We start from the raw sequence: 12,391 nt of genomic DNA, 5'->3' as shown, positions 1-12,391 counted from the left end.
TATACAAAAATGTTAAATATATCATTATTTTATAGACTCTCCAAGAGGAAATCAAAAGTCATCAACCTCACCTTAAAGCCCTGGAAAAGCAGTTTGAGCAAGTGAAAAAGCATGCCTCACCTGAGGGTGTGCAAGCTCTTCAATCCAAGATGGATGCCATAAAATCAGCATACAATAAGACTGCAGAGGATGCTGCTGAAAGACAGAATACAGTTGGTTGTGCCCTGAGGCATCGTCAGAATTTTTATGGGCAGTTACAGGACTTTGAGAAATGGTTGAAAAAATCTCAACGAAAACTTGATACTGGAAATGAAATCTATGCTGATGAAGTTCCTGAACTAATGGCAAGACTCAAGGTAAGCATAGTCACACATTTCATGTCTCTTGGACTATTGTTGACATTAGGAGGAGCAGTTTCATGCTAAATCGTAATTTTCTTTGGCATCAACCAGTGTGTATGGTAAATGTGTACAGCATCATACCTAATGTGAATTATATTTTAATTTTGAAAAAAAGACAATTTTTGCATTTGAATTGTCATTGGGGTAGATATATTAAATAATATATTGTTTGACTTTTATAGAATGTTGTATTGTAAGTTTTAAAGGATTTTAAGTGCTAGTATTAATTAAAATGATAACTTTTGATATATAATTGATCTTGCTTTTTTCTTTTTTTTTTCCAATTATAGGACATGAGAGGTGAATGTGAAGCACATGAACCCAGGTTTGAAGAATTGAAACAAGAGTTTAAGAACTTGTTACAGAATTGTAGTGAGGAAGAGGCAGCTATACTCAGGGATAGATTTGATCGCCTCATGGCTGGTTATGATAAAGTAGAGGACTTAATCAAAAATAGAGAGGACTTATGTGAACAGTGGATGGAGTATTCTGGTGACCAGAAAGAAGTTCAGGCTAAACTTAAAACACTACAACAAAGACTTCAAAATCCTGATATAAGTGAAGAAGAAGTAGCTAAAATAAACAAAGAGGTAGAATCCTTGAGAAAAAGTTTGGCTCCCTGGAACAGGAAGAAAGAACAGCTAGATGATCTAATGGGTCAGGCTCAATTAGTGATTAAGGATCGAGCTTCTCAGAGAACATTACATTTTGGTACAGAGTTACAAGCTCTTGAAAACATGTGTGAGGCTGTATCAACTAATGCCACTCAAAAACAAGGTCAATTAGGTGAACTGTCAGAGTTATGGAATGACTTTGACAAGAAAAAAGCCAGTCTGGTCAGCAAGCTTCAAATATTGGGTGACAAGGTGCAGAACAGCTCTGTGGATACCTCTTCATTACAAGGAATTAAGGATCTTGTCAATGAGATTGAGGTAACTTTATGATAAGGTCACTTTTTAAACATTTAAAAAAAAAAATTGTATAATTTGATTCCTAGTGTACCCATATATACACCTTGGAGTCTGTATAAGAAAGATAGTTTTGAAATTGAATTTTTTTTGTTTAACTTGTCTATGAAATTCAATTATAATTTATAATGATTTTTAAAAAAAAGGTGATCATGTATTATACATTACAAGCAATATTTAACTTCTGAATCAGAATCTATTATCTATTCTTCATTATATCTAATATATTATACAGTTTTTTGTATCTAAACATTTCTTTTAATTAAAAAACCTTCCAAATATTGTAGGAGGCCAGAGATGACATGTATGCCATGAATCCTGAATATGAGCAACTTAGAGAACTTGGCAGACAGCTACAGCAAGCCGATCCTACCAAGGGAGGTAATGCAACTGCTTCCTTGCGTGAAGTGAACAAAGTTTGGGATGAAGTTCAAGCTGTTTTAGCAGATAGACACCATACATTCAGTACAGCTGCTAACCTTTGGCAACAGTATAATGACAACAAACAGAATGTTGGTCGGGTATTGGAAGATGTTCAGCCACAAGTACAACAGGAAATGACTTTTACATCTCCTGATGAGGTCAAAAAAGCACTTGACCAACACAAGGTAATCAGTTTTGTTGAAAATGAAAAATGCTAATTAACATTGTTTATAAGATAATAAAGTTTTTAGATTTAACATTTTTTGGATGGTCTGTTAGATTTTCATGAGCAAAATATCACATAGTATTGATCTACATGCTTGTTGAAGTTCTAATGTATAGATTATTACACTGAATGAATTATGTTTTTAGAATGCTGAATTTGAGCTGCATGCAAACCAGTCTCAGTTAGACCAGATGAACAACAAAGGTCTACAATTATTAGAGGAACTGAAAAATATTCCCAACTTTGATATGTCTGTCATTGAACGTGACCTTGATGAAGTCAATCACAAATGGGAAACTGCCAATTCTGTAAGTCGTCTGATCCTTATTATTATGATTTTTTAACCAATTTTATTTTGTAGATCATTATTTGAAAATGTGTTAATTCAGTAATGGTTTGCAGATAAGGTTGTACTGTAGTTAAGCAATGTTGAAGTATCACTTCACTTCTGTTTTATGAATTAAAAGTAATGCAAACTTAAATCATGATAAGGCACGTTAAATTTAGGTCTTTATCTTGAAAATAGGTAATAGTTGAGTGGTGTGTGTCATTGTTTTATAGTTTGTTGTTTTAGCATTTTAATAAAAATGTTTTTTTGTTTGCTTTACAGGAGATTGAGGCACACAAAGAGAATCTAGAGGCCCAGTTGATCTGTTGGGATCAGGTTGTGTCAGGGAATGAAGAAGTAGAATCTTGGATGAACATAATGAATACTAAACTTGCTGACAGTCTAACTCACTTTGATGATGCTGTTAGTGTGGAGTCTTGTCTCATGAAATATAAGGTAGGTGATACAGATAGGTTATTTCAATATAGTGTTAAAATAAAAATTATTGAATTAAGTTGTTCTTTATTTCATTGAAGGTAGTACTGATAATACAACTTGGAGATGGAACACTTAGAGGAACATTCATCTGATTTCTTATACTACTTGATGCACACTGTTTGTTTCAAGTATACTTAGGTTTTTAAAAACTGGTTACCAGTGTATATGTATCTGAGCATTTCATTTTCAATATTGGTTTTGAATTTGCTCAATCTTCATTTATAGGAAGAGGCTCCATATTATGCTGATGTCATAGCTGAGGTTCAACAGAAGATACAAGATTTACAGGAACTGAACAAAGGGAAACAAATCCCTGAATTGGTTAAGTCACAGAATGAAATTGAAGAGAAATTTGATAAGTCCTCCACAATGGCTAATCAGTTAGAAGCTGTAATGGCTAACTTCTCTGATGAGAGGCAAAACCTGCAGCGAGCCATCGAAGTGGAAACTGATGCTATCAACAGGATAAAGGATAAACTTGCCAAATGTGATGATGTGTCTGGTACTGATGAGGATCTTGTTAGACGACTTCAGACGACCAAGGTCAGATTATTTATAACATATCTTTATTTAACATTAACAGGAGAGTTTTTAAGTTTGAAATTTAAGCAGATTTAAAAAGTATATTATAGCATGAAAAGGAACTAAATGTATTTTAATATTTTCTCAGTTATTGTCCATATTTCTCCTACTAATTGAATATGTGCTGATGTGTAACTCTGATTTCCCTTTATAACATTATTACGTGGCATCAGGCTGTTTGTTTCTGTATTTATTTAGTTTTGCAGTCTTGAAGCCTTGCATTTCATAAATGTTATAAACTGTGTTGAATTGTGTCATCAGTATTTATTTTGTTACAGGAACTTCAAAAAGAACTTGAAGCGCATGAAAGGAACATCAAAGCTCTTCAAGACAAGACAGCAGCTCTTCAGAGCAAATATCCATCAGCTGAAACTAGCAATTTGGCCAAAGATGCTGTTGTTCTTGGTAAGAAATTTGACACAATCTCCAACCGTGGTGACAAGATAGCTGACATGCTAGAGAGTACTTTAGAACAACATTGCCAGGATGCTCAGTTACAGGAACAGAGGTGGATTAATGCTGCCAAGGAGAAACTGGCCTGGTGTGGTGATATATCGGGTGATCGGTACAGTGTGGAAGGCAAACTTGCTACCATTAAGGTGAGATATCACTTGTGTTTGAGTTATATTTCTTTTTTTTTTTTTTTGCGATGATGCATCAGACATATCAATATCAAGATAAAGCTGTTGTCACTGCTTTTTGAAATAATTTTTATAAATAATTGTTATATGAGAGTTTTAAAATATGACCTTCTGATAAGTTAATGCAGTTTTCATGATGGTTTTAATCAGATTTTGGTATTTATAATGAAAGGATTTTTTATCCTTTATATAAGGACTTGATATCTGGATTGAAAGATGGGGAGAAGAAAAAGGACTTAGCATCAGCTAAACTGGACACATTAAAAGCTGTATTACCTAGAGATAGACAGGCAGAACTAGAAAAACAGAGAAAGCTAGCTGACAAGGAGTTCCAAGACCTAGTCAAACAACTTCAACAAACTCAGTATGTTACTTTTTGTAGTCTTTATAGTGGTAGGGAAGTGTTGTACTATATGTATATTGATCTGGTATGATCTCTATATCCAGGTGTGAACCTACTGTTGGCTACTGTAATTGTACTTATTTGCAAAATTAAGTAGTCACAAATATGTTTATAAAGTGTTGAGCAACTTTCAACATAAGACAAACTTTATTGCTTGCAAAAATGTTTGAGAACCACCATTTGGTAAAATAAGTATGATTACACTATGTTCATATTGGTCTGTCATTTATAGCATACTACTGTGGAGTATGTACCTGTATGTTTGCTTGAGTAAGTCTCATTTAAATATTGCCAAGGTTTTTTTCATTGGAAAACATATTTGAATCTACTGTAAAACTTAGATTTTCTATTTTTTATGCTCAATATGAATTATCAGTGTTATACAATGTATCTTTTAAGGTCTAAACTTGAAGGTTCAGTTGACCAATGGGTGGAATATGACCAAAAATATGAAGGACTCTCCCAATGGATTAAAGACATGGAGGGTAAAGTCAGGAATGAGAGCAATCTTAAATCTGACCTTCCCAGTAAAGTGCAACATGCTGAACACTTCAGTGTAAGTAATTTAATGTTTAAGGATTCTATCTTTGCAATCTCATGATTGTTTTTTTTTTTATTTATATTTAATTTTGATTTTTTATCAAATTTTGTAGATAGGTATTTTTTAATCTTTCTGTAGAACACATTTAAGAACAGTTAACACTGCAGGTATTCAATATACAAATAAAACTAAAAAAAGAACCTCTAAAAACAATAGGGATTTAACAGAGCATATGTAATTTTTTATCTGATTTGTAGGACCTAAATGATGACATACAAAGACACAGACCCCAGTTCGAAGGATTACGTAATGAAGCACAGGAAATATCTAATACAACAGGAGATGGTAGAACAGCTACCTATGCTGCCCAACTCCTGTCACGATATGATACACTTGCCAATAATGTTAATGTAAGTATCTATTTCTCTGATCTACTCCTTATTTAATGTAAGAAAACTTTTACTTTTTATTTTCACTTCCTCACTATTAATATATAAATTCAGTAAACTCATAAATGTACTTTTAAATTAAATTATGTAATTTAGCTTGCATTTGTGATGTGGTTTTAGGAACAATGTGAGAGATGTGACCAGAATGTGGAACAGCATCAGGACTACTTAAACAAACATAAGAACTGTATAGACTGGTTAGATACTGCCCTACAGGACATAGAGGACTGTAATGATCTGGCTGATGACCAGGAGAGTCTACAGAGTAAATTACAGACAGTAGAGGTAAAACATGACATTATGGTACCTTATAGGGCTTAGTAGTCAAGTATAGTTTGGTAAAATACTTGTAGCAAGCAGACATTTGAGTTGATTGAATAGTACAAAAAAAGTAAATAAAAAAAATACAAGTTCCAATTTTTTTTTTGTCTGTGTGGTCTTTCAAAGCAAGATCAAACTATTTAGATTTATATTAGATTTCTTCACAATACTTGAGTTCATCTATTTTATGGATTTACCCCACTGTATTACAGTACATGAAATGAATTGTTCAATTACAGGAGATTATGGCCGACAAGGAGCAAGGTCTTGCCAAATTCAATGCAGCACTTGAGGCTGGAGAAAAACTGTATCCTAACACTTCTAACAATGGGAGAGAAGCAGTCAGAAAAGACTTACGAGCTCTGAGAGAGAAATGGGAATCATTCAATGACAAACTGAATGATACTCAGAGATCACTTGAAAGCAGTCGAATGCAGTGGACCACATTTGATGATAACTTTGAGCAGTTAATGAAATGGGTTGGAGATATGGATAGCCAAGTCCAAGAAGATGAGGAGCTTCGTAACACATTACAAGAAAAGAAAGCCATGCTTCAGCATTACAGGGTATTGTTAAACTTGTGTATCATAAAACACAGCTAATCATTGTCTTTTTGCAGTAACTAATTATGAAGTTACCCATTTGTTGTGAAGAAACTTCTCCTTGAATGATTGAAAATTTTTTTTTCTGTTTTGGTTGAAGGGCTAAATATGTTTTGATTGGCCAAAACTCTTTGTTTTATATGTCAAGAAGAAAGTAATGTAAGGAATAAGAACAATTAACCTTTGACCTGTTGATGCTACTAATTATTTTGTTTTTTTTAACCATTTGATTTGAAGTTTTGTTTGAAATTTAACCATCATCAGATTTGATTTAAACTACTATAGTATGTATGCTCATTATTTTGAATTCTACTGAAGGTTCTATGTTTTTTTTTTTTTTGTGCCAAAGTACAGAACTGGTTTCAAGTAGTTTTCTTTACATTAATTTAGACATTTAAGATTGTATAACTTTTGTGATAATAAAGCTTGCATATTCCAGGTAGTTTTAGATTTTTATAATAAAATAAGATTTTTCTAATTTTTGTTCTAAATTTAAAGCAAATTTTCCTTCAATTGATTTCCATAAACTCAAATAACTTGTTTTTCCTTAGAATTGGTTTGAACTCTGAGCCCAGGTAGCCTAGATTTAAAAAGAGCAAAAAAAAAAAAAACAGAAATAACAATTTGTATAGGGTAGCCTTATTTTCAATGTTAATGGTAACCAATCCCAATTATCTAAACAACCACTAGTACTTTATGTTAGTTACTGCATTTCTTTGACAACATTTTTATTTTGCTGTGTGATATGATGTGAAGCCAAAGTTTAATTTTAATCATGTAATGCTGCTGTTGTGGGGTTATGCTGTAACATTTTTATACATTAATGTTTTAGAAATCAATTAAATTGATGCCTAAAAATGATAGAAATGGTACTGCATGATAAAATATGAAACTAATGTGACTTTTTGACTTCCATGTCTTTTTTTTTTTTTTTTTTTTTTTTTGTTGAATTGTTGTAACATATGAAATGGAACTGGAACTAGCTCAGTTTAATCAGCTCATAGCTAATGAATTTCAATCTCTGGGTTTGTTATTTAACATGTATTGTAGTGGTCATATATATAAACAGAACACAAAGTTAACCTGTTGTTTTTATCACTTAGACAAAAATAATTAAAATTGCATTGAAGAATTTTTGATATGATTGAAGTTGAAATTTTGTAGCTATGGCAAAAAATAATGAAAAAGGTGTTTTTTTTTTTTTTTATTTTAGACTCGTTGCCAGGATATTTTATCCCACCAGACCATGATAGACAGTGTTGGAGATAAGGGAGCTGCCCTGTCATCACAACAAGCTAAAGGCAAACTGAAAAGACTCAATGATGACTACAGAGCTCTTTGTAATGCTGCCCAGGTAATGACATACACTCTGTTGATCTGAAGATTATGGGTATAATATTGATGCTTGACACAAATATTTGAATTATACAGTCGAACTTCACTTGCTGGATCTCGGATGGCTTGAACATCAGGGATTTCTCAAACACAATTCAAAATACCAAACTTTTGTCCTATATAATCAATATAAATAACTTTGGATTTCTCGAACACTTGAACTGACTTGTCGAACCATTCCTAAGAAGTCTTAGAGAATAACCCTCACTAACTTGAACTCATCAGCCATTTTATAGCTTGAGTAATAAAAGATGTGAAAAACTGAAAACCTATCATTAATCAAAGTATCATATTAGTTACAGGTAGTATTTAAGTCATCACCAATTCGGTAGTTTTAATCTAACATAGTACTGATCTAAGTTCAACTTGGAGAATGCTCTGAAATTGAGTTGACGAAAAGAAAATCAGATGAAAATAAATTATTGACCTAGGAATTCAAACTCTGAAAGTTTTTAAAAGCAAACACAGAATTTTTAATGTCTACAAATCAAAATAATCTTCGGAAAGCGAATTAACAAAACTTCATAGGAAATAAGCAATTTCTAACAATAAAGTCGAACTCAGACCGGCAACAAAAAAAATCCTGTAATCTACTAACTTCAATTTCTCCAACTCCCGATAACTTGAACACAATTCAATGGTTCCTTGTAGTTCAAGCTACTGAGGTTTGACTGTACTTAAATTACAAAAATAGTGTAATACCAATGTCTAAACTTTGTTTTTATGATATATTTATTTTTGAATATTTTGAAAGATTACTGTATACTGAAAACCATCAGATATTATACAGGCAAATAAATTTACTTCCTGTTATAGCACCAAGTAAAGGTTGCAGAGGAGCATGTAGAGCAACACCAAATATACCATGACACCCAACAACAATGTAGAGATTGGGTAAACATGACCAAAGATAAACTTGCTGTGTGTGCCGAGACCACAGGGGATAAACAAGCCTTAAATAACAGACTTGACAGAGTCCAGGTATAGTTACCTCACTTGGTCAAATTTTTATTTAGTAAATACTTTTGTTCATTTTATTGTAAGGATGATCCCAATTCTTGATTTTTGTGCTCTTTTTTTTTTGCCAAAACTGCCACAATATTGTAGATTAATATTTTTAGATGAGGTCTGGAAGTCTTAAAGTATTTCATTCTATAGTAGGATATGCATTTTATTTGTAGTAGCTGTTTGTAAAAAGAAGACATACTTAGCTTTGAAATGTATTATATTGTGTTAGGTATTTAATGTAAAATACATTTGTCTTAAAATAGGATCTGATGGCATCTCTAAGAGATGGTGAGAAGAAAGTCAAAGCTGCTCATGTCCAGGGAGAAAAAACTATTCCCCAGACTGCCAGACAGGGCCAAGCCAACATCAACAGTGAGCTGGAAACATTGACTCAAGACTATGAGACTGTAGCCACTAAGCTTGGTGAAACCCAACAGAATCTGACCCATGCTATCCAAGCTTTGCAAGCCTATGATGGATCATGTGAATCCCTTAATCGATGGCTAAGAGAGGTTGAAGCCCAGATCAAAGAACATGACCTTAAATCTACATTACCTGAAAAACAAGCTCAAGTGGAGAAATACAAGGTAACTAAAAGATGGATTCAGAAATATTTAGGATTATATAGGATAGATTAATTGTCTGGTTGTATATTGCCTGAGATGTGTTTACAAAGAATGTAACTAGACATTCTTTTGAAAACAATATTAGGCTGGTACATATTTAGTTGATTTATTGATTTTTGATCTACTACAGTATTTGATATAGATAACTTTATCAAACTGTTATAGAAAAATATTTTTTCCTTCAATTTTTTTATTCCTGTCTGTCAGAATGGTAATTATATATTTTGTTGAATTTTTTGACACTAATTTCATTTTCTCCAGGATTTACTAGATGAGGTACATTCCCACCAGGATCAGTTTAATGACCTAAAGAGCATGGCCTCACAGGTACAGGGATCAGACTCTAGACTGATCAGTCTGAGCTCCCAACTGGCCACTAGATACCAGACAGCCAAGACTAACCTCACTGTAAGCTGTAGTCATTGCACTTTGTTTACCTTCAGTTCTTTCCTTTTTTTGCCAGTTTTTGTTATGAACACCTGATGAGGATAATTGATAAACATTTTCACTTTTTTCATTTTTCAAAATTGAAGTTTTTGAATTTTTATTTGTTAACAGTATCTGAACACACTTCTTAATGACTGATGCTAATGTTTTTTTTAAGAGGGTGTTAAGTATCAGTAAATTCTGTATAACTAAATATATTTTTCTGCAGGATTTGATCAGCAAGTTACGTAACTGTGTGGTTGACCATGAGACTTACCAGGAGAACTTTAACGAGTGTGCTGAGTGGCTTGGTACTCTGACCCAGAGGTTACAAGTCTGTGCTGAGATGGCTGGAGACAAACATGATGTGGAAGATAGACTGTCTAAGTTACAGGTAAGTTGATTATCTGACTACAGCTTTAACACTCAAGTGTTATAGCAAATACAATGTATGTGTTCAGAGGATAAAGTTTGTCTTCCTTTGATTAAATGACCACCACCTGGTGAACTTCTTTGGACAGTTAACTTGACAACTGAGCAGGAGTTTTAAACTTTCTATCAAACATAGATTTAAACACATATTGAACAAATTTCCTGATTAATTGTCCAGGTAAGTATCTGAGGAAGTCCATTTGGAAATTGTCATTTATTCAATCAAAGACAAACTCTGTCTCCTGAAAGTCATCTTTGTATGTGCTGTAAATGTAAGAAATGTAGGCCAAGTTTGTCCAACATGAACTTTGACTGCTAACCTTCTCATATGTTTTGATATTGGTAAGTTTATTGAGGTGAAAAATATTAGATCAAATATATGGAATGGCAGTTAATTACATGAAATTATAAACTATAAGATAAAAGATGAAAATATGTCATTATATCTGTTCATATTTTAAATAATTTTTCAAGGAGCTTGTTGCTGAAAAAGATCAAGGAGCATCCAGAATTCATTACACTGTAGAGTGTGGTGAGAAGTTGTACCCCAGTACAGCCTCAGAAGGACGAGACATTATTCGACAAGAACTAAGAGGTCTACGGGAACAATGGGAGCAGGCCTGTGATGTTCTTGGAGAAACCCAACGTAAACTAGACACGACATTACTTCAGTGGTCATCCTATGATGAGAACTTTGAACAGTTCCAGAAATGGTTACTAGATACAGAGATCAAACTTAGGGAGGACACTGATCTCAAAGCTACTCTACCTGATAAGAAAGCTCAACTTCAAAATCACAGGGTAAATTCTATATTACAGTCTAATCTCTATTTTGATCATTTGTTAAAACTCAAATCATGGGATTCCATAGATAATCTTTTAATACTTGATTTTCAAAAGGTGCCAAAGTGGCTTGTCCTATAACTACAATGTATGTTAAAGAAAATAATTTTACATGTAACAGTCATTGACTGATATTAAAGGCATATTACAAGTAATAAAAAAGGATAAACTGTCTGAAGATTTACATCTTCAATATAGAGGATTTTGAAATAAATTCCAGATTTAAACTCTAGTAGATTTTAATCTTTGAAGTAGAGGATAAATTTTAATCAAAATGTATGATGGACAGGTGCTACATCAGGACATCATATCCAGACAGCATGTCATGGACAATTTACATGATAAAGCAAGAAACCTGTCACACTCTACACCATCAGCCAAAGTGGCCAAATATGTTGGAGAACTGCAGACTAAGTATGAGAAATTGTGTGATACATCTAAACAAATGTTAGATAAGCTAGAGGCCTCTGTAAAGGACCATCAGCAGTACCAGGATATGTACCAAGACTGCCAGGACTGGCTAAACTCTTCCAGGGAGAAAGTGGAACTGTGTGCTGATACATCTGGTGATAAAATGTCGCTACAGAATAAACTAGAAAGACTTAAGGTGTGTAAAAGATTTAACTGTGATTTAAGTAAAAGATTTGAATATGGATATGAAATATGCAGAATCTTTTATGATAAATCGTTGACCGTTTCTGTGATGTTTTTGTTTAATTCTGTTTTTTGTTGTTGTTGTTGCTGATATGTACACATTATTTAAACTAGTTTAGTGACCAATCTTAGAGAAAACTAGATGTTTAGTTTGTTTTGTTTTTTTTTTGATAATTTTCTATGTTGTAGGAATGTGCTGACAAAGTTGGAGATGGTGAAAAGAAGCTGAAAGCAACCAAGGACTTGTGTGAAAAGACAACCAAGAACTCTTCCCAGCGCGGACGAGAAGTGTTACGTAGAGACATTGACCATCTTCAGTCAGAATGGGAAGATTATTTGGCTCGGATACAACAGACTGAGGAAGATCTGCAGAATGCCATGGTTCAATGGGGTGATTTTGAGTCTAAGTTTTCTGTCTGTTCATCTTGGCTTAAGGATATGGAACAGCAAGTTAAAAACTATGAGCTGAAATCAACACTGAAAGAAAAACAGACTCAAGTTGAGAAATTCAAGGTAAAATATTGATGAGTACTTATTGTTGTTTTAATAGAAAAATTAGTAACAGAAACTTTTCTTAATTAACCAATTGATTTTGTATCAATTAAATCCTTTAAAAGAAAAAAA

General features: G+C 33.1%; 1 protein-coding gene across 23 annotated transcripts in view; it reads left to right on the top strand.

Annotated features, from left to right (window-relative positions):
• Window positions 1–12,391, top strand: part of LOC148623874 (muscle-specific protein 300 kDa-like) — a 183,505-nt gene that overhangs the window by 51,240 nt on the left and 119,874 nt on the right. For all 23 annotated transcript variants that reach the window (XM_088566150.1, XM_088566144.1, XM_088566155.1 and 20 more), the window contains 20 exons: window positions 36–356; window positions 692–1,333; window positions 1,657–1,977; window positions 2,165–2,326; window positions 2,629–2,802; window positions 3,070–3,387; window positions 3,705–4,025; window positions 4,262–4,431; window positions 4,870–5,026; window positions 5,269–5,421; window positions 5,581–5,745; window positions 6,021–6,347; window positions 7,597–7,737; window positions 8,595–8,759; window positions 9,050–9,373; window positions 9,674–9,820; window positions 10,068–10,232; window positions 10,745–11,071; window positions 11,403–11,720; window positions 11,957–12,280. In XM_088566150.1, the coding sequence (XP_088422276.1) occupies window positions 36–356; window positions 692–1,333; window positions 1,657–1,977; window positions 2,165–2,326; window positions 2,629–2,802; window positions 3,070–3,387; window positions 3,705–4,025; window positions 4,262–4,431; window positions 4,870–5,026; window positions 5,269–5,421; window positions 5,581–5,745; window positions 6,021–6,347; window positions 7,597–7,737; window positions 8,595–8,759; window positions 9,050–9,373; window positions 9,674–9,820; window positions 10,068–10,232; window positions 10,745–11,071; window positions 11,403–11,720; window positions 11,957–12,280 (5,142 nt within the window). The remainder of the gene's footprint in view (window positions 1–35; window positions 357–691; window positions 1,334–1,656; window positions 1,978–2,164; window positions 2,327–2,628; window positions 2,803–3,069; window positions 3,388–3,704; window positions 4,026–4,261; window positions 4,432–4,869; window positions 5,027–5,268; window positions 5,422–5,580; window positions 5,746–6,020; window positions 6,348–7,596; window positions 7,738–8,594; window positions 8,760–9,049; window positions 9,374–9,673; window positions 9,821–10,067; window positions 10,233–10,744; window positions 11,072–11,402; window positions 11,721–11,956; window positions 12,281–12,391) is intronic.

The sequence above is a fragment of the Perna viridis genome, chromosome 2 (genome assembly GCF_037379345.1).
Source record: "Perna viridis isolate PV_CMFRI_1.1 ecotype Kerala chromosome 2, ASM3737934v1, whole genome shotgun sequence".
Taxonomy (NCBI): Eukaryota; Metazoa; Mollusca; class Bivalvia; order Mytilida; family Mytilidae; genus Perna; species Perna viridis.
This window is presented reverse-complemented; position numbering and strand designations above follow the sequence as displayed.